At 45.8% G+C, this 23,761-nt stretch overlaps 2 protein-coding genes across 3 annotated transcripts in view; both read left to right on the top strand.

The window, feature by feature from the left end:
• Positions 1-10,251, top strand: part of LOC106810289 (poly [ADP-ribose] polymerase 2-like) — a 12,738-nt gene extending 2,487 nt beyond the window's left edge. The window contains exons 2-4 of one of the 2 annotated variants that reach the window (XM_014813588.1): positions 7,326-7,415; positions 8,324-8,462; positions 8,767-10,251. In XM_014813588.1, the coding sequence (XP_014669074.1) occupies positions 7,341-7,415; positions 8,324-8,462; positions 8,767-8,900 (348 nt within the window). In that variant the 5' untranslated portion in view covers positions 7,326-7,340 and the 3' untranslated portion in view covers positions 8,901-10,251. Of the gene's footprint in view, positions 1-7,318; positions 7,416-8,323; positions 8,463-8,766 lie in introns of both variants that reach the window. The other variant, XM_014813587.1, reaches the window with a different exon arrangement.
• The window catches only part of LOC106810286 (tankyrase-like protein), a 63,459-nt gene that overhangs the window by 17,739 nt on the left and 21,959 nt on the right, over positions 1-23,761 (top strand). The window lies entirely within an intron of this gene.

Raw genomic sequence — 23,761 nt, 5'->3', positions numbered from 1 at the left:
GCCCGCTGGCGCGACCTTCGACGCAGCACAACATGCCTCGCCCCATCGACCAGACGGTCAACGCGGCTGCGGGGTGCTGGAATCTACGACCTGTGTCGCCAAGCTGCAGACGAGCCGACATCGGCGACGAAAGCTGCTGCGTTCCCGGCCCAGCATGTCGCGAAGAACGGTGCGTGCATGCGCTGCAGCGATTCGGACGCGGGGAGGGGCAGGTTTCACTGTGATGCAGTGTTGCAAAGCGTAGAATTCTTGTCGGATAACTTAAATGGACGTACGTGCGACGAATATTCTATGGGAAAATATGTGACAAGCAAAATTTCGGTGTGCCATTGTTTTTACATTAAGAAGTAAAGACATAACTGGGACTAAACTGGTATCGTCAAATTCTTCACCTGAATAAAGATTGTTTCTCAACGTAGGTTAAAAATCCGAAAACAACCGGGACGAATTTTGATGTTGTGTTCCTGCAGTTAATTGCTTGCTATCTGGGACTATGTACTGGAGTCACGAGTGGTATGTTCACATCGAAACAATTATAGTAAAATAAGAAGCATTAATGCAGCAATTTAACCATAAAAACGCTGAACAGATATTACTTATATTTTGTGAAAAGTGTGAAATATTTTTTTTATTTGTTAATATTTACGGACGTAATCATTTTTAAACATAGCAAGAGGGGTGTGTGCAGCAGATGACGGCGAGATATAGGGATAACGGAAAGGAGTGGCAGGTTTTGCTGTGTTGCAGTGTTGCATATACGTAGATAATAATATATATTCGTGTAGCATTGGTCGATATTGAAATGGCGTTGAATTTTCACCTGCACCACAGTATAGCAGTTTCTAGCTTTAGTTTAGCAATAGCAAGGAGATGTGCAGGAATCAGTGCAGGTGAAGAGGCAGGTTCTCACTGCTGATGCAGTGTAAGCATAGCATAGTGTAACATAGGAGCGACAGGGCGTTTAGGCAATGTCAAAAAACGGTGCTCAAGTCTCACCACGGCACATCACTAGTGTAGCATAACATAGTCTTATAGCCATTGGCATAGCAATAGCAGAATGCAATCGAAAAACTTGACGAAGCGACCGTTCTACGAAACATTTGACGCGCGGTTTAAAAAACTCATCTCGTCGACTCTCCTACATACGCGAGCATCTGCCCGCTGGTTACGTTACCGCTGCCTTGGCACGCAGTAGAGCTGCTCGACTGGAAGGTTGGCTGCAGGCGCAGTACATCCTCCACACTACCACCAACACCGATGCGTACGGTATCGCGGCGCGCCCACCCACGCGGACCTGTGTGATTTTATTTTCGTTATCTAAGTTTCTCCAGTCTACTCTGGGCCTACCCTGTCTACCTCTGGCTACCTTCGACTACCTCTGGCCTACCCTGTCTATACCTCTGGCCTACCTCTGACTACCTTCTGCTGACTGATTGCAGCCAAGTGTTGCAGTGGAGGCGAATCGACCCAAAACCCTCTTCACTCAAGCCCTGCCTTTCAGTCGTATTCCTCTGGCCTACTCGACTATCTCTAGCCACCTTTCAGTCTCACCTCTGGCCTACCTCTGACTATCCCTAGCCACCTTTCAGTCTCACCTCTGGCCTACTTCTGACTATCCCTAGCACCTTTCAGTCTCACCTTCTGGCCTACCCTGACTATCCACTAGCCCCACCTTTCAGTAGTTGGCCTACCTACATCCCTAGCACGTTTCAGCCCTCTGGCCAGACTATCCCTAGAGCCACCTTTCAGTCTCACTCTGGCCTTCTCTGACTATCCCTACCACCTTTTCAGTCCTCACCTCTGGGCCTCCTCTGACTATCCCTAGCCACTCTTTCAGTCTCACCTCTGGCCTACTCTGCATCCTTGCCTCAGTTCACCGGCCTATCTGACATCCTCATTCAGTCTAACCTCTGGCCTCCTGACTACCTCTGCCCATTCCTACTACGCGTTTAGTCTGAATCTCTAGCCTTACCCTGACTGACGCATCTCGTGCATGACATCATTGCAGGCTAAGTGTGGCTGTGGAGCGCGCGATCTACCTGCGTGAGTCTGGCGCGCGGGGTGGGGAGAAGCTGAAGTGCCGTGCGCGACTTGAACAACACGCGATGCTTGCTGGCACGGCACGCCCGTCGGCTAACATGCTGAGCGTGCTCAAACGCCGGCGCTGCTCATAAGCGCCACCTGGCGCCGCCATCTCGGACACCTGTTCGGAAAAGGATGCGTATGCGTGTGTGTGTGCTGTGGTGAGGTGGGGGTGGGGGGGGGGTTATTGCTGTGTTGTAAGTTCCGGTGTGTCCTGGCTCGCTCGTTTTGGCTGTCTGGCTTTCTGGATTGTGTGATTGCATCTGTGCTGAATGCTTTGGTGTCTGCCTGCCATTGCCTGCCCTGCTTGTGATATCTGCTCCATCTGCCTACCTGTTGCTTCATGCCTGCCTTGAGCTGCCTGGGCCTGCCTAATGGCCTACCTGGCTTGCCTAACTATGTGCCTGCCTCAGCCAATTTGCCGCTTACCAGCCCACAAAAACAGCCCGCCTTGACGACCTACATACCAACTTCTACTTGTTTGCTGCCATGCTCAGTATTCTCAGTCCATTCATTTACCGGGCCAGTTCGCTTGCCACCCAATGCAACTTCCTCGCAACTTGGGCAACGTCCTCCTTGGTTGGTTATTGTCTCTGCAACTGTCCTGCGTCCAATTTGCGAACGCACGTTGGCCTTGAACAGCTGCTCGTTCTCAGCTCGTGGCCAGAGTGACGTCGTTTCAGGTCAGTATTGCGCCTCGTCGTTGGCTGCTTGCAGGGTGTATAATTCGTCACGTCGCCTCAGGCGCGCTTACATGAGTATATATGTAATATATGGTTGCAGGGCATATATTCGGCGGACGTGGTATATATGATTGTATGACTTGCAGGGCATATATTCGGCGGCACGTGGTATATGATGCAATATGTGGCTTGCAGCGGCATATTATTGCGGCGGACGTGGGTATTATATGAATATGTGCTTGCAGGGCATTATATCGGCGACGTGGCCGTAATCATGAATATATGCCTTGCCAGGGCATATATGGCGGCAGACGTGGTATATATGAATATGTGCTTTGCAGGCATATACTTCGGCGGACGTGACGGTATCATATGAATATAATGGTATTGCAGGGCATATATTCGACAGACGGGGGGTAATATGAATATATGCTTGCAGGCATATTATTCGACAGACGTGGCGGTAAGATATGAATATATGCTTGCAGGGCATATATTCGGCGACGTGGTATATTATGAATGTATGCTTGCGGACATATATTCGGCGGACGGCGTATATATGAATCTATGCTTGCCAGGGCATATATTCGGCGGACGCGGGTATATATGATATATGGTTTGCAGGGCATATATTCGGCAGACGTGGGTATTATATGAATATGTGGCATTGCAGGGCATATGTTTCGGCGGACGTGAGGGCGCGGTAATATATGAATAGTTATGCTTCCCAGGCATATATTCGGCGGACGTGGGAATATATATGAATATGTGCTTGCAGGGCATATATTCGGCGGACGTGGGCTATATCATGAATATGTGCCTTCAGCGGCATACTATTCGGCGACGTGCGTATATATGAATATATGGTTGCAGGGCATATATTCGACAGACGTGAGGTTAGATTGAATATATGCTTGCCCAGGGGGCATATATTCGGACAGACGTGGGTAAATATGAATATATGCTTGCAGGGCGTATAGTCGACAGACGTGGTATATATGAAGATATGTGCTTGCAGGGCATATATTCGGCGGACGTGGGTATATATGAATATATGGTTGCAGGCATATATTCGACAGACGTGGGGTAGAATATGGCAATATATGCTTGCAGGGCATATATTCGGCAGACGTGGGTATATATGAATATGTGCTGCAGGGCCATTATATTCGGCTGACGTGGCGTATATATGAATATATGGTTGCAGGCATTTATATTCGACAGACGTGGGGTAGATTATGATATATGTCTTGCAGCGGCATATATTTCGACAGACCGTGGGGTAATATGAAGTATATGCCTTGCAGGTGGCCGTAATATTCGACAGACGTGGCTAAATATGAAGTGTATGCCTTGCAGGCATATATTCGGTGGACGTGCGTGGTATATATGAATGTAGCTTGAGGGCATTATATTCGTGGACGTTGGCGGGTAATATGAGATGTAATCGGTTGCAGGGCATATATTTCGGCGACGTGGCGTATATATGAATATAGTGCATGCAGGGCATATATTCGGCGGAGCATGGGTATATAGTCGAAATATTTATTGGCGGGGGCTTGCAGCGGCATATATGCGGCGGACGTGGTATAGTATGAATATATGGTTGCAGGGATATACTTCGCAGATGTGGAATATATGAATATACGCTTGCAGGTGCATGGCATATATTCGGCGGACGCTGGGTATATATAATGTATGCTTGCCAGCGCGCATTATATTTCGGCAAGACGTGGGTATATATTAATGTATCGCTTGCAGGGCTAATATCGGCGGACGTGGGGGTATATATGAATGTAGCTTGCAGGCGCATATATTCGGCGGACGTGGGTATATATGGAATATTATGCTTGCAGGGGCATATATCGGCGGGACTGGGTATTATGAATACTATGGTTAGCAGGCGCATATATTCGGCGGACGTGGGCTTATATGAGAATGTGCTTGCAGGGCATATATTCGGCGGACGGTGGCTATAATATTAATGTATGCTTGCAGGGCATATATTCGGCGGACGTGTGTATATATGAATGTATGCTTTGCAGGCATATATTTCGACAGACGTGCGATATATGAATATATGCCTTGCCCGGGCATATATTCGGCAGGATGTGGTATTATATTGAAATATACGCTTGCAGTTGCATGCATCTATTCGGCGGCGTGCGCGGTTATATATGAATGTATGCTTGCAGGGCATCATATTCGGACAGACGTGGTATATATGAAATCTATGCTTTGCCAGGCATATATTCGCGGGACATGGGTATATTGAATGTGATGCTTGCAGAGCATATATTCGGCGCGACCGTTGTATATATGAATGTATGCTTAGCAGGATATATTCGACAACGTGGTATATATGAATCATCATGCCTTTCCGGGCATATATTCGGCCAGATGTGGATATATGAATATACGCTTTGCCAGTATGGAATATATTCGGCGGACTGGCGGTATATATGAATGTATGCTTGCAGGCAATATTCGGCAGACTTGGCGTATCAATATGAATGTATGCTTGCAGGGCATATATTCGCGCGGACGTCGGCGTATATATGAATGTATGCCGTTTGCAGGGCATATATTCGGCGGACGGGGTATATATGAATATATGCTTGCGAGGGCATATATTCGGCCGGCGGCGGACGTGCGCGTATATATGAATATATGCTTGCAGGGCATATATTCGCGCCGGACGTGGCGTATAGATGAATATATGGTTGCAGAGCGGCATATATTCGGCCAGACGTGGGGTATAATATGAAATATGTGCCTTGCAGGGCTATATCGGCGACGGAGGTATATATGAAATATAATGCTTGCAGGGCATATATTCGGCGGACGTGGGAGGTATCATATGAATGTATGCTTGCAGGCATATATTCGACAGACGGGATATATCGAATATGTGCTTGCAGGCATATATTCGACAAGACTGGTATATATGAATATGTCTTGCAGGCCAGTATATTGCGGCCAGACGTGGCTATATGAATATATGGTTGCAAGCGGCATGTATTCGGCGGACGTGGCCGTATATATATGAATATGTCTTGCAGGCGCTGATATTCGGCAGAGTGGGATATGATGAATATATGCTTGCAGGCATATATTCGGCGGACGTGGGTATATATGAATATATGCGGCAGGCGGCACTTATATTCGACAGAACGGTGGGTATATATGAATTGTGCTATGCAGGGCATATATCGGACATAACGAGTGGGTATATATGAATATATGCTTGCAGGGATATATTCGGCGGACGTGGGTATATGACATATATGCTTGCAGAGCATATATTCGACAGACTGTGGGTATATATAATATGTGCTTGCAGGCCATATAGTTCGGCGGACGTGGTATATATGAAATATATGCTTGCAGGGCATTATATCGCTGCGACCGTGGGTATATATGAATATAGCATGACCAGGGCATTATTCGAGCCGGAACCGTGCGGTATTATGAACTATATGCTTTGCAGGCTCTATTCGGCGGAGTGCGGTATATATGAATATATGGTTGCAGGTCATATATTCGGCGGACGTGGTATATATGAATCGTATGCTAGCAGGGATATATTCGCGCGGACGGGAGGTTATATGAATATATGCTTGCACGGGCATATTATTCGGCGGACGTGGGCCCGTAATATCATAATATTGCATGAGGCATATATTCGGCGGCGTGCGCGAGTATATATGAATATATGGCTTGCAGGCCATATATTCGGCGGACATGGGTATATCATGAATATATGCTCGCAGGGATATATTCGCGCAGATGTGCGCGTATTATAGGAATAACTATGCTTGCAGGGCATATATTCGGCGACCGGGGCTATATATGAATATATGTGCAGAGTCATATATTCGCACAGCGTGCGTATATATGAAATTGTGCCTGCAGGGCATATATTCCAGCGGACGTGGGTATATATGAATATATGCTTGCCAGAGCATATATCCCGGCCAGATCGTGGTATATATGAATGCTATGCTTGCAGGCCATATATTCGCGCTGGACGTGGGTATATATGAATATAACTTGCCGCGGCATATATTGCAGCGGACGTGGGTATATGATGAAGATATGCTTGCAAGAAGCATATATTCGGCAGATGTGACGGTATATGATTGAATAGACGCTGCGAGTTTGCAGGGCATATATTCGGCGGGACGTTGTAGATATGAATATATGGCTTGCAGAGCATATTATTCGGGCAGGATTGGTCATATATGATATCCGCTGCGCAGTTGCAGGCGCATATATTCAGCGGACGGCTGGGTATATAATGCAATATATGTCTTGCCAGGGCATATATTCGTGCGCGACGGGGATGGGTATATATGAATGTATGCTTGCAGGGCATATATTCGGCGGACGTGGATATATATGAATGTATGCTTGCAGGGCATATATTCGGCGGACGTGGATATATATGAATGTATGCTTGCAGGGCATATATTCGGCGGACGTGGATATATATGAATGTATGCTTGCAGGGCATATATTCAGCCAACGTGTGTATATATGAATATGTGCTTGCAGGGCATATATTCGGCGGACATGGCGATGAAGAGCAGCTACTACGCGAGGAACGACCCCGCAGTCACGAAGAAGAAGTTCCTGCTCCTCTGCCAGGTCAGTCTGCGGATGTTGCTGAGCCCACGGCGGGGCGAAAAACTGAACTTTTACACATCATGGTAGTCACGCGGGGAGCCGCCGTTGTCAGAAACATCGTAATGCTAGTGTTAATGCTAAGATTGGCACTTACGACTAATGTTAATGTTACGAGAATAGCGTTGACAAAAACGCATCGCAGCTATGAGAAAACTTATGATAACAGGAACTTGATAACTTGATAGGTTTTCGTTGAGCCCACGGCAGGGTGCAAAACTAACTATTTTGTTTGGTAGTCAAACGGACTACTTGGTGGTGGACAACTCCGTGGGGTTTGACAAAATGAGTAGAGTCCCTTTTATGTCATAGCATACGCAACAAACATGGCTGCGTCCATGTTGTAGATCAACGTGCGAGATAAACGAATACTAGATTTTAAGTATATTTCATAATTAGTGGTTTAATTATTTTTAATGAAGTTATAACAACTTGCAGGCAAGAGAAATAATTTAAATAGTTATTTTATTCGTCCGTGTTACTGTTAGTCAAAAACGGACAGAAGCTAATTTAAGTTGACGCTGACAGTCAGGTAGTCCACCGGACTAGTTGTTACTGCAAGTTACTTATACATCAGTAAACCTGGTAGTTTTGGACTAACGGACTACCGTTAATTTTCGGCGTTATTCCTCAGCGGGAACCTAAGGGAGACTAGCTAAACCTTCTATACCCCCCCCCCTCCAAAAAGATTAAGATTTTATGATTGCACACAAGGTTTGTAGTTGAAACTATACCCTGTAGAGCTTTTCCTTGACGTGATCTCTAAGGTTACAGATTTTATCGATGGTATGATTACGCACAAGGTTTGTAGTTGAAACTATGCCCGGTAGCACCGACCTTAACGCGACCTCTAACCGTCGACGGCTTGCTAGGTGGCGCTCGGGCAGGTCGACGTGATCGACCACGAGCCACGTGACAGCCTGCCCGACGGCCCGCGACCCGGCTTCAACAGCCTGCAGGGAGCCGGACAGAACTACCCTGACCCTACCCGCGACGTGACACTACCTACAGGTGAGTTGAGTATAATATGTGAGAAGTTTAGTCCGATTTGATTAGATTGTGCAATGAACTAAAACTGTATGAAATAAAGCGAAGAAATCATAATACAATAAATCAAACCCGTAACCCAAAATTGAGCTCATATCAATGCAGGCTTGTATTATTGCCGAATTGAGTTCGTTAATCAAATAAATTAACATCTCGGCTTGACTGCCGGAGTGAAGTCGATCCAAGGTTTCCGACACAGCTTCAGCGCCTGTTAGTAGTCACTGTCAACATTGTGTTTACGTCTTGCGTTGCGACTCTCCACTCGCAGGCGCAACGATGCCGCTGGGACTACCCGTCAAGGCGTCCAAGTACGACTGGGGCCTGCTGCAGTACAACGAGATGATTGTGTTCAACGAGGACCAAGTGTGCCAGCGCTACATCGTCCAGTACTCAGACGCCTAGAGCCGCTAGCACGTGCGATCGAGCGAGCGAGCGCGACAGAGAGAGAGAGAGAGAGAGAGAGAGAAAGAGAGATAGAGAGAGATGGCAATCAAACGTAGCAGTAGCGCTAGTGTCTGCAATACTCCCTCCACATACATACACACATACGTACTCACGACCCCCCGGGCCCTGGCTCGCTCAGTGGTTTACGCTCGGCCGAACCCTAACGTGCATCCACCTAGCTACAGGACGACAGCAGACTAAAGGCGGACACGGCCGATTCACAGAGCGCCCCCTGGAGGTTGTGAAGCGTACGCGGCCGATCCACAGAGCGCCCTCTGGAGGTTGTGAAGCGTACGCGGCCGATCCACAGAGCGCCCTCTGGAGGTTGTGAAACGTACGCGGCCGATCCACAGAGCGCCCTCTGGAGGTTGTGAAACCTACGTGGCCGATCCACAGAGCGCCCTCTGGAGGTTGTGAAGCGTACGCGGCCGATCCACGGAGCGCCCTCTGGAGGTTGTAAAGTGTACGCGGCCGATTCTAGGAGCGCCGTCTTCTCTGGAGGTTGTAAAGCATTTGCGGCCGACCCGTAGAGCGCCGTCACTCGGTCGTGTGTTTCGTCTCGTCGCTCGAGACAATCGGGGCGAACAAGAAGTTATTTTTTCGTCGTAATATAGAAATATAGAGCTGAGGAAGTGTCCCGTGTAGGAACTGTTGCGCTGGCACCCGTCTGAGTGTCGATGGTGGCTGGTGTTGATGCTGGGGGGTGGGGTGGGGGGGTAGTCTGTGTGAAAGTAACGACAATGCCTGCGACGATGACGATCGCCATGACAACAGTGACGCACGTACAGTCGTCAGATGGTTGTGACAGATGACGATGGCAGCAGTGATGAAAGCTGTGTTGGTTGCCATTCACAGTGATGATGGCATTGACAGTTATGATGATGATACCATTTACATTGACAGCGTGTTTAACAGCGATGATGACAATGACGCCGACAGTGATGATGACAATGGGGTTAATAGTGATGATGATGATGATGATGATGATGATGGAATTGATAATTATGAGAAATTAGAATATGATGGGGCGTTTCAATCCGATTTGAACGTTATACACATGTTATACCACAATAACATGTTTCTACAATGTAATATAGTCTTGTGACAGTTTAAATAGAAGTACACGATTTGTATTGACTACTTGCATGTGGTTTTGTGCGTGTTTCAACAAATATTTCAACAGTTTAGTGACGAAAGGTGATTTTTGAAACAAACAATAAGTTTAAAATGAGAGAATTTACCATTGGCACGCTTTATCCTCGATTATGGCATTTCAGCTGTCAAAATTAAAAAAAAAAAAATTCACTTATACCTTCTTTTAGATGTAGTTGATTATGTTTATAGTATATTGTTATGATTTAAAACCTGATCCTAAGTGGACATTCGTTCAGAATTCGCGAGAGGGACCAACTAGCTGTATGGCTGCTGCTCATTGCTGCGTGTACGTAATTGAAGTCGCTTAATTATGAAGAATAAGTTCGCTCGGTAGCAGCAGAGGTAAGTGCTGGTTGGCTTATTGTGCGTGTCACGTCACCAGGTTTGCAACTGGCTGTCGTGGGCGGTGTTAGCACTTGCCATGCCTGGGAGCTTGGGAACAGGGTGTCCGACGAGAAGAAGAATATAGTAGGAGGAAAACTTAGTTATTGCTCGTACGGCAGCAGGTAGATTTTACTGTTTTGTATCTACGTACACTATATATCACTCACCTTTCCCAGGATTCTACAGCATAATGGTATAGATCCATGATTTGCTACCGTAGCGCCCGCCGCACGTAGTGTTTGTTGGGGGAATTATCATGTAGCTGTAAGTTTCTTCACTGACTGTCTTGTGTCGCGATTTTGTTTCGTCGTTTTTTTCCGTCATTGTGTCACGTGCTAATTTGTAGTACGCTGTCTGTGAGCGTGGTACACGATGCAGTCTCGACTTGGTCGAACCGTATCCCGTACCGCGATCCAACGCTACCGTGTGGATCCGAATGTTGTGCGCATGTGTGTTCGTGTTCGTGTGCGTGTGAGACTCAGGGTGTGTGTGTGCGCGCGCGTGCGTGTGGGAGAGAGGGTGTGCGTGTGTGTGTGTGTGTTGTGCGCGCGCGCGCGTGTGTGCGTGTGCGTGTGCGTGTGCGTGTGCATGTGTGTGAGCGTGCATGCGTGTGTGTGCCTGTGCGCGCGTGCGTGTGCGACTGCGCGTGCAAGTTTGTGTGTGCGAGTGTGTGCGTACGTGTGGGCTCGTGCACGTGTGTGTTTGCATTCACAGCGTAGAGAGTTTACGACATTTTTTCACAATTCTTTTCAAAAGCCTCGCGTGTGTATTTTTGTTTAGAACTCAGCAGGTCATACAGAAATAGAACAACAGGTTATGAATCTGCCGTGTCTAATAATTTTAGTGTCGAAAGGTGTACCAGTGAGAACCAAATAAAATTTATTTGAAGTAAGATTTTGTGTTCTTTAACTTTCACGATCTTCGTGTATCTATGCGTCATAATTAATTAATTAGCTGATAGTTAAAAGGCGTTTCCACTCTAAACTTTTTAATTTCTTAATTATTAGGTTAGCTGACGAAGTCAGATGCAGCTTGTAGAATCGCATGATTGTCCGTCCGTCCGTCCGTCCGTCCGTCAACAGTTGGGCAAAATCTTAACCCGCTCGACGTACGGTCTTGATATTCGGGAACTCCGCGCTCGCTGGGGGGGGATGCCGCGCAAAGGACTCGGACGCATGTTCGCAATTTGGGGGTTAATGGGCTCAAAGTCAGAGCATGTGTCAATGCGGGGGGAATAGTTCCCCTTAGTCTTAACGGCCTATAGGAGGAAAATAGCGGAATGCGGCAGCAAATCTCAACGGCTTGATCTGAAACGGTCAGATATCAGACATTTTCTGGATGGACATGGTTCTAACGGACGAGTAGCAAACCTTTCTTGCTTTCAGCGTGACCTGTACCGTCTTTATCACTTTATTGTAAAGGACCATGAAATATCTACTTTTCCGCTGATGTGCCGAGCGGTCACAGTGTCTGATAACCTTTTCGACGCTTAAGAGGAGGTGTTAAACATGGATTTGTTGACTGGTGTAACGAAGGATCTGACTGCTTTGCATTAGAGCCCCCTCACCCTCTCCTCCGTTCCCCCCACCTCCCGCTCCATCGCCTCCCCCCGCCCCACCACCACTACGCCCGCGTTCGAGCGACATATCATGATAACATGTTAATATAGCGTGAGTCCATTAAAGATTACACAGCGGTAACCTTATTACTGTACTACCAGTAGGTAATAGCAAAGCCTGATTCAGGTAGTAGTTAGATCTTGTATCTAGATATATTCCTAGAATATATTTCTTCTGAGCGCGAAACGCCTACGGTGGCAGGAGGGCGCACTTGATTCGGTTGCTCGCATGAGTTTATAAATGAATACCTGGGCTACAGTACATCGTCAGTGAGCGCTGTCGATCTTCGGTCTCACATCGAGTAAAATACATAATAATATATACACCGATGATCTTCATGCAGTGTCTATCACTTAGGAGACTTTTTCTTTAGCTTACCTGAATTACACCCAATATACGGCCAATAAGCAGTATTTACTGAAAATCATATATTTTAATAGTTAGCGCACACTCGTACCATATAGTAAGCTTGACGCATTCAAAATAGATCCCGACGTCTCACTTTTGTGATCTGGTGTTTCTCCGTAAATGTTTAACAATTAAGCGCCAATAGATGGCGGTTGTGTGACAGGGCCGTGACCTCTGGTGGAGGCGACCGTGTGCTAGGATTTTCAAATAAAATAAAATATAGGCTAATCAGTGGCGTATTGAATCCCAAAAATAATACAAGTGGCAAAATCATGCTAGTAGATATCTTTAGTCCGGCACTCAACGTAATCACACGTTGACTGGACCTGCGCCCCTCCCTCCCTCGTCATACCCACTGATCTATATCAAGAGTAGGCCTACATAATAGAGATCTATATTATATACTCTTGACCTATATATAACTCGGTGGTCATGAATTGGGCTGAGTGACGCGAAGATCTTTCTTTTCGGCGATGGTTTGGACACAGGCTACGGCAGTCATTCTTATTGTTTAATTTGGATTTAAAAGCATTCTGATATTGCGTTATTCTATACGCCGCGGTCACTGGTTACATGACAGGTCGACTGTTCGACTGGAATTTGGGTTCGCATCGTTTCTGCAGCGCGGATGGATTTTGAAACAGATGATCTGCAACCCACCTGAGATGATAAGCTTTCGCTGCTTGCGTTTGAAGCGCCCCCCCCCCCGAACCGCGCCAACGATTCCTGGATGAGTAAGTAGGCCTACTACTGCCTAATGACTGATGGTACCCGAACGACGTAGCCCTAAATTAACATTGCCTGACGCTCAATAGGGTCTATGTCCCCCAGGATCTATGCCCAGGTATGCGCGGAAGTGCCCTGGGTAACGGTCCGGTATAACCGGAACCGGTACCCTGGTAACTATTCTGATTAATGGTAGGGTTAGGTATGGGAGTAGGGTAGGTGATCCCTAGACTCGTTTAGTGGAGTAGGCGCAGGTACGGTCCGGCGATATTAGATGTACCAGGGCAAAGGCGTCGAAGCAATAAAATAGTGGCCGCGGCTTTCAGTGGCGTACGTAGGATTTTCGAAAAGGGGAGGTGTTGGAGGCAACCGAAGGGGCGGTCTGGAGCCCAGACATTATTTGAAATTAGCACCTCAGATGCGTTTTTATGGGCGCCGAGCATGGGGTCGGACCCCCTGGACCGCCCCCCCCTTGTACACGCGCCAGTGGAAACTGAGACTCTGATACGTGTGCGCTTGCTATGACGGGTGGGGTCCGGCGGGTCAGATTTCATGATTCATCAGCTCGTACACCAAAGATATTGTTGCGTAATCTTGTGTTGCGTACGCAATTCGACGTTTGCTTAGTTGCGGATTTATCAACGCAGTTATTAGGTAAATTTTCGTACGATTCCGCGTACGGCAAGCGAGGCGTTTTAGGTGCGATTCTAAGTCTAAAATTTACGTAAACCTTTGCGTAGGAGAGTGTGTAGTTCAGAGAGAGAGAGAGGTTTGCGTGCGTGTGTGTGTGTGTGTGTGTGAGAGAGAGGGGTGTACGTGTTTGTGTTGTTAATGTGACAGAGAGAGAGAGAGGAGAGAGAGAGAGAGAGAGAGAGAGAGAGAGAGAGAGAGGAGAGAGAGCGAGAGATATGGGAGCGGAGGGAGGAGGGAGGGAGGTGTGATTGAGGGAGAAGAGAAGATAATAGAAGAGAGAGAGAGAGACGCGAGAGATAGAGAGAGAGAGCGCGCGCGAGCGAGAGAGAGAGAGAGAGAGGGAGAGAGCGCGCGAGCGAGAGAGACAGCGAGAGAAGAGAGAGAGAGAGAGAGAGAGAAAGAGAGAGGAAAGAAGAGCAGAGAAAGAGAGAAACAGAGAAGTGTGTGCGCGCGCGGGCGTGTGTGTGAGAGAGAAGAGAGAGAGAGAGAGAGAGAGAGAGAGGAGAGAGGAGAGAGAGAGAGAGAGAGTCGTGGCGTGAATTGTGCTGTGTGATGTTGTTAGTGCAATCAAAGTACTTATCCATACATACGTCCTACAGACAGTCCGACAACGTGCATAGGCCTAACACTATCTATTATAAACTCGTTTATAAGCTAGAGTAGATGCAGTAGAAAATCGGTGAATTTCTGAATCTACGATGTAAACAAACTCAAGTCTGATGAAACATAAAACATAATGTGTTGGCGTGGCAATCCAATTCTTGCCCACTTACGACATCTGCAGAACTGTGTGGCAGCTTTCATTGAACTGTAGCACCTAAAACCCACGCTGATAAACGCTGTCTGGTAAATCGGGATCGCAGCTTACCTCTTGCTTCCTTACCTTGCTTAGTCTTTTTTCTCTCTTTTTTGAATTCCCAGGGGGGATATTTGTACAGCATTCGCCTCCTTCAGAGCAGGGGGATGCATCCCCCATGCCCCGGATTTACCCCGTGTTAGTGACTGCGGTGCGCTGGGCATGACGCTAGCTGCATAGCGTGTGAGGCGGGACGGGGGTGCTCGAGGGGGTGTCCCCCCCTCGAGTTTGAAAGAAAAATGCACAATAAACCGGCCTAAAATACCGCATTCGCTTTGCACATTTTCGTATTATATCATATTTTACTTGTTTGTTGTTTCATTAAATCATCATGATTTTGGCAGAAGAAAAATTTTGTCATCATACATTCCTTGGGTACTCACATCATTATTTGTAATAAGTCTGGGGACTGTAGTCCTCTTTGACAGTGATCCTTTCCACCCACCACCCCCACGATCCAGAATACGCTCAGCAGAATACGCCCGACGCGGCTGACGCCTGGGCAAAGGCATGCCTCCATCAAGTATAACAAATACGGCATGCCGCTGCAAGAACATGGAGTTCGGGAGCAAGAGGAATGTTATGCCAGAGTTCTGGTCATAAATTTTATAGCTACATGGTACCTGACTCCTCATCTGGACCCTGGGTCTCCGCCTTATAGGGCCTAGATGTACACGTATATACATGGATATAGGCCTATGGTACCGTCAAAAGACGAATAAATTATTGAAAGATTTTTGGTTAGGAAATTTATGGCCTGAAAAATGTGCCGGGCGTTCCGAGCCACTGTACGAGGGACGTTTCCGGTATACCGTTCGGGAGTTCTCGGATACCGGTTTTCGGGTTCCGGTAGGCAGGGTACGTTCGCGTTGGCAGTACCTGGGGGACATAGACCCTCTCAGCTTAACTGACAGGACTAGCTTATCGCACTAAAGTGTCCAAGAAAAAAGAAGACGACGAGAAAGAAGAAGAGGAGCTAGGCGACAACGAAGAAGACGATCGACGACAGGACGCGACGAAGAAGAGAAAGAAAAAGAAAGAAAAGTAGGAGGATGAGAAGGAGTAGGAGGATAGAAGGGATGTAGGGGAAGCAGAAGGAAGAAGAAAGAAAGAAGAAATAAAACTAAACGCACGTAACACACCACCGGCGCGGCACCGGCACACGCACACGCAGGCTCACGCACACGCACCGACGCACACCGTCACACCAAACACGCACTGGACGCATCACGCACTGGACACACGGGTTGTTGCTACCCGGGCGTGATCGAGGGAGGTCCAGTGAGGTCCAAAAATCCACAAAAATTAATCTTATGGTGTGGGGACAGATAGCATGATGCAAACCGCTAACCAACCTAAACCTAGCCCTAACCCATCCTAACCCTAACCTAACCTAACCTACCCAACCTAACCCGTAACCTAACTCCTAGATCCTGACCCTAACCTAGACTAATCCTAACGCTATCCTAACACTAGTGCCTGCCACGTTGCGGTAACCTCCCTCCCACGCCCGGGGAATAGCATTACAATCCTAACACTATCTACACACTAGTGCTGCGCACGTGGCGGTAAACTCCCTCCACGCCCGGGGATAGCATTATATGCCCCGTGACACAACACACACACCCACACACCACACTCCCCCCCCATCACACACACACACAACACACACACACACACACACACACACACACACTTCGCAACCACACACACAGCACAACACTACACAACACACCACACACACCACACCACAGCACACATCATCTGCACACACATGTGCACACACACACACACATCACAAACACACACACACAGCACACACACACACACACACCACACACACACAACCACCAGCACACACACACACACACTCATGCACACACACACCACACACACCACACACACCCACACCCACACACACACAGACACCACACACACAACAGCACACACACACACACACACACACACCACACCACACACACACACACACACACACACACACATATATATAGATATAATATGTAATATATGTAATAAATACTACTAATAATAATGTATATATAACAGTAAGATGTATACCTCGCTTAAACGACCCGCCGAAAAGTTTCGTCGCGTTTCCCGTGATGCTAGTTTGGAAGTTGTTTTGTTATGGCCGAATGCGCACCGGAGTACTCGGTCTTGGTAGTGATAGTTACTATATTAAAGTACGCATCCATTCAATAGCCAACTTTCATCACAATGATCACGGTAAGAGCGTAGTTACATAGCATTTTATTATTATTATGAATATACAATGTATAACTATCTGTTTACAAAACAGCGACAGCATAGGCTCCGGACATACATAGGCTCGTAGCACGCATACGCCAATTCAGGCCATGTCCGATGTCGTGTTGTCCGAACTGTATCAAAGTCTCGAACGCGAAAGTCGTTAGTCAATGTTTATTTTGGACGTCTCAACGTTATATATCAAGCAATTCTAACGAGAAAATAACCGAATCAGTCACGACACGATGTAAACACTGACACTGTTTTGTGACACTGACACTGACACTGGTGTTTGTGTAATTATGAATGATGAACTAGCAGTGATGGAATGTGTAGATTTCACGTTTGCCTACATATGTATAAAACATACCCGCTACTCACTTGCAAATAGGGCACGGGGCAGTTCGCCGTAACTACCTACAGGGTTGACATGACAACTCTCCTACTAATGGTTGACATTGATAGTATATATATATATATATCCTCACAGGAGAGTGGGGGTAAATATGAGAGGTTTAATGGTTGCATGTACCTTGCACATTAGAATAACCACACATATATATCTCTAATTTGTTTTGTATTACCTGTCGCCTAATTGCTAATAAAAACAACCCCACCCTGGGCCTGTTGATTGACCCTGCCTCTAGCGTTTCTCTCATTCCCCTAATTGTAAACATAGCGTACCCTTCCTTGGAATAGATTTATGGATCCAATATATAGGACAATTACCAAAAATATTGATTATGCAGTTGGCTAAAAGCTGGGTGCATTGTAAACCATATCTATTCTATACATCATTCTTCTAATATCTAGTTCTACTATGAATTGTCCATAGTTAGAATATAGGACATGTAATTTCCATATAAAATGAAACATAAGCATATATGTAACTTATGCTCATAGGGTGTATGTCCCCCAGGGTACTGCCGGAACGTACCCTGGGTACGGTCCGGTATACCGGAACGTACCCTGGTAACTATTTGATATGGTTAGGGTTAGGGTTAGGATTAGGGAGTAGGCGTAGGCGACTCCCTAGACTCGTTAGTGGAGTAGGCGAGGTACGGTCCGGCATATTAGATAGTACCAGGGTACGTTCCGGCAGTACCCTGGGGGACATAGACCCTCTCAGCGTAACTTATTGAAAGTGATGAAATGCATGTAATTTCGCATCAATCCATATTGACATGTAATTTATATACGCTTTGATATTGAGCAGCTATAGTTCCATAGTTCTATGGTATTCCTCTAGACGGGCCAATTTGCATTTTCAAAGCGAGACCTATACCATATGCCTATTTCAGAAATGCTGGTAAGGTATAAATAATCCTCTACATATATATCTATATTCTTATGTGTCTGTCTGAATGCATTATTAGGAATAACCTGAAGTCACTACGCCTTCTTGTGTGCCTCACGGCAGGGCACTACTATCATTTCTCTATACCGGCGAGCAGTGGTGCTTGTCAGAAACTACAGTTCACACGAAGCTAAAACATAACCTCCTCCAACTCCGTTGGCAAAGTAACAATGGTATTATATGTTTCTGATAAGGGCTCCCAGGGCGGTAACCTGAACAAAATTTGTATCGGGGGGGGGAGCAAAATGTCGTGACATATGTTGCCGTAGGATACAGTTAGTGTTAAAGGAAAACTCCTGCGATGTGCTAATTTAATTCACGCTTAGGGTTGCTAAATTCGTAAGCCTCGTTATTTATTTTGTCCTGTAGTCGAGGTGACAGCAGGGTGGCGCCAGAGGGGGGGGAGGGTAACTCGCAGAGACCGATCTACAAAAAGTTGCAGCCATTCGTCATCTCGCGTTTAGTTGCATTAACTTTTGAGAACAATCAGCAAGATGGAGGCTGCTTCATATCAAGAGCGTATTAAGAGGTAATTCGCTTAATACACTCTTGTTCATAAATTATGTACATTACATGATATATTACAATACATTAACATTCATAATAATAGCGATATTTTCCTGCTAAAACCGCTGAGATGACATTTCAAACTTCAAATGTCAAAAATAATTGGATCCATAGTTTTAGACAGCCTCTGGCCCCCTATTGTGGAATAAGAGTTTAGCTACCCTTACCTAGCTTATGGCTGATGCCGGGTGATATCTGGTACCAAACCTGGATCAGTTGCGTCCCTTGGCAGTATACATAGCAGGGTCAACAACACCCACCACACGAACATCCTCCGACATCCTCCTCGAACACGACGACCCCGTACACACACACGCACGGCACGCTCGCTCGCACGCACGCACGCACGCACGCACGCGCGCGCACACACACACGCCACGCACGCACGCACGCACGCACAGCACGCACACACACACACACACACACACACACACACACACACACACGAAGGCAAGAGACAAAAATGCAGTGAAAACGCCAGGAATGCGGAGCAACCTGTGTCGTTAACCCTAAACCCTTCATTTCGTTGACGCTCGGCTGATTTTATTATTTTCAAACTTGAAATCCCTGAGACCGGTTATATAGATATTACGATAAGAGGTCAATCAGTCAATCTTCCAAAAAGGCTGCACACACTGATTTAGCATCATGGGTGAAGCAGTGCACATTCATACTGTCAAGGGCTAATAAGGTATTATTATTATTATTATTATTATTATTATTATTATTATTATTATTATTAGCTCTTGATACTATCTATCTAGCCAGCACGTAGCAGACTAATGGTCGTCATTTAACCTTTATTGTATATAATTCAAATACAAGCACATGAACTCAATAGCCTCTGTCATAGAGGAAAAATATGATAAATTCAATATTGTTAAGCTGCTAAAATGCTATTGCTATATACTTGCTATATATGCAATGCTAATGAATACGAAGACTATCACTAAAACAATAATTAAACTAGACAGAGGGCACTCGCAGAGAGTGCACACCTCCGCGAACGTGTAACATGTATACATGTGTATAACAGCTGGCTTGCTGCTGGCTGCTGCTGACTAGACGCCCTAAGGCGAGCTGCTGCTGACTGGACGCCCTAAGGCAAGCTGGTGCTGAATCGATCACGCCAACGCTACACACACACACGAGACCGATTACATGACCTCCGTTGCGCGAGGTAACGAACACACACACGAACACACACAGAGACCGATTACATGACCTCCGTTGCGCGGAGGTAATGAAGTCATTGAAAATCTATAAGCACGATTCTGCGGCAGGCGTTCCACCACATACGCGCTATACCGGTTTGTCGTATCTATGAAAAATCTGATTCCGGGGTTTGTAGCAATCATCACACTCCCGGGTTATGAAGGAAGTAAGTACATTAGGAGTTTTGCAGTTAGAGGTACCATGGTATGTTGACGCTGTCATTATTGTTGTTGCTGATGCCGCCGCCGCCGCCGCCGCAGCTGCTACTGTAGCTAATGTGGATAACAGCTACGGATGCTGCTACTGCTGTTGCTGCTGCTACTGTTGTTGCTACTGCTGCTACTGCTGCTGCTGCTACTGCTGCTGTGCGCTACTGTTGTTGCTGCTGCTGCTGCCTACTATGTACTACTACGGCTGCATGCTACTGCTGCTGCTACTGCTGCTGCTGCTGCTGCTACTCCTACGGCTGCTAACTGCTGCTGCTGCTACTGGTACTGCCTGCTGCTGCTACTACTGCTACTGCTACTGCTGCTGCTACTCCTGCTGTATAGTTGTCGCGGCCGTTGCCGCTATCACCGCTGTAGCGTTTGTTTTCCGTAATCAGTGCACGGGTTCACGAGGTAAAGTCAGAGCAAAACGACCCAGTAGTAATATAATCGCTTTTCGTTATTATATAACTAGTCATCTATTCTGTTGTGATACTACAAATAAATTAGTCTACAAGCGGGAATCGGCCGAGTGCGGTGACCAGAAACACACAAAAAAAACACATCCGTTTTGGTTTACAACAATTGACCAGAGATTCACCATGTGTTTTTCTACTCTGGCCTCAATTGTTCACACAAAATTAAAATCGCCCAGCGGCCCAGGATTACAAGTGAACGACACAAGCGCGGTCACGCGCGTACGCCGACACACGAATTCACGACTGTAGCACAAAAACGTCGCTCGCTGGCTTCCACGCACGAGCGCACGCACACGCAAATCCATTCCACATGTACGCACACACACGCGCACGCACGCCCCCCCCCCCGCCCGCACGCACGCACGCACACAACACACACACACCTTTAGTTCACACACCGAACACAACGGGAAATAGTTCATATGGCGTAGATTAATCAGATAAACTTCGCAGTATCGTTATATTATATTCTAATATCATATTGCTATATAATTAATATGAAAGTAAGCAAGGGAGAGAGAGATGGAAAGGACAAGGAAAGTAACAGGGATGGGGACAGGAAGCAGAGAGAAAACAATATTCCAAAGAATCCAATTTCGACCATTCGCTCTCAGTTTTCATACACGCACGCGGCAGGCAGGCACGCACGCACGCACGCACACATATGATATAAACACTTAACGTAAGTGATACGTATATCTTGTTAACATATTTAACCTAGAGAACTTACTACTGGAGTTTTAAGTGTAATTAAACATGTTTGTTAAATGGGTTTCTGATGTTATGATAGCACATTTAGTACACATCATGCATTGTTGTTTATTTATTATTGATTCGCTTGTCTCTGTCTATTGATTCATTCATTTACTTCACGCCCTAGCACCCAACTTCTTCCTAAGCCACCTGCTCGCCCAACCACATATAGAGCACCTACCCACTCACCCACTTTATCCATTCACGCACTCGTTTTTTCAGCACACGCGGCTGCCTACGTTGAATGCATACAGGTATAACCAATTAGAGAGAAAGGATGAACAGACACCTTCTGTACACAAGCAGAGTCACCACAAGCCCGAGCTTTGATTGAGCAACACGTGAGCATGAAACCAGGCTGAACAGACATGTGAAAAAAAGACTACTAATGAAAAGAACAATAATGCCAAGAAGATGGCCCCAGTAGTGACGCACTATCTCCCAGATAGACAGCTGAGTTCTTGGAATAAAATCACCCCATATCCTCTGCCAGCCTTATTATATAAACAGTTAGCATTTCTCGTAGCAGGTTAACAATATATAATAATCATATATAAAAATTTGGGCAATAACCAATAATATCAACCATTTATAATGATATATATCTTAAAGGGACAGTTGCCTCTAGATTTTACTGCATACAACTGTACTTAGTAACGTCGTCTAACAAATCGTCTATACCCACACGTATTTGTTACACAGATACGTAATTTAATTGCTATAATTATATCACATCAACGCTACGAAATTTGAACGGCGCCATGCCACGCCGCGACGCGTGCTGCACCAGCTAACCGTACCGCCAGGGCTAATCACAAAAAGTGCAATTATATTTATACCTAAATGCTATTTAACCAAACGATATTTATTTTAGGGCAATGAGTGGCGCCACCGTCGTTGTAATCAAACTGTAATCGTTAGTTTTAAAATATTAAAAAAAAAAATATTTCTAATGATGATTGAACCATGAAATTTGTATGTAGCGTAATTATAACCTAAATTAGCTGAAAATAACCATAGAACCTAGAGCCCTTTAACAACAAAAACAGGAACATAAAGTTTAATACACCTGCGTTTTACAAAGGCTAGCTATATCACGAAAGCAGTGTTCAACAGGTAGTTTTGGAACTATTTAAAATTGCATAGCTGAACCGGCAGATGTGGTATAACATGCCTGTGCGACGGTAGATGTCGTACGCTGGCAAATGCACAAATCATGTATACATAACATATGACATCGTGGCGCCACCTATTGTATGATAGTGGTAAACGAACTATACAGTGTAGGCCCTACACATTTTCTGGATGGTACACTGTTGCAACCTTATATCAAGAGCGTATAAAGAAGGCCTTCTTTATACGCTCTTGCTTAATTCATCTAAAACAATTTTGTAGTCTACGACGTTACCTGTACGCATGTATATTTTCGTCCTTCCTAGTTAGTTGGAACAGTAAACCAATCCATCGTCATTTTTGGAAGCATAAATTCCATTTCTTTAAACCCACGCCCCATCTTCGAGCACCACTCTACGATTATGCCTGCTAATTTAACAGCTGAAGGAATTAGATGATATTCATAACACGTACGCACGTGTGCTCAGTGCAAAGATATGGCCGTACACTTTGCATAACGAAATCATTATGCTTCCTTCATTACACCCCCTAAAGACTATAACCACATTTAACATTTTGAAACCAAGGCTATACAGTAAAAACCCGCCGTATAAGAACATAGATTTTAAAGACATGTTAGGCTAAAATTTCCCATTTAGACCCCTTTACATAAGAACCTGTGTTTGAGCTAAGATTTAAAGTAGGTTCTTAATTTTCCATGCAGATGAAGACTTAAAAAGAAACACAGGTAAAAATAAACAAGACGAGCTCACAATATCGATCAATAACAATGCCAATGCCAATGCCAATGCCAATGCTCAACAATAACAATCATATCTATTAATAATATAATATTATATATATATTATTTATATATATCATATAATATTATCTCAACATAAAAGAACAAACATGTGCAACAACTAAACTCTCATATAACACCTTACACATACACTACTGGTAACACATGCCTACACGTGACTAAGCCCGCGCGTAGCGCGGTTTCAGCTAAGTACATAT

This window comes from Priapulus caudatus, unplaced genomic scaffold (assembly GCF_000485595.1).
Source record: "Priapulus caudatus unplaced genomic scaffold, Priapulus_caudatus-5.0.1 Scaffold427, whole genome shotgun sequence".
In the NCBI taxonomy this organism is placed as follows: Eukaryota; Metazoa; Priapulida; class Priapulimorpha; order Priapulimorphida; family Priapulidae; genus Priapulus; species Priapulus caudatus.
Note: the sequence above shows the minus strand (reverse complement) of the source record. Positions and strands in the feature narration are given on the sequence as shown.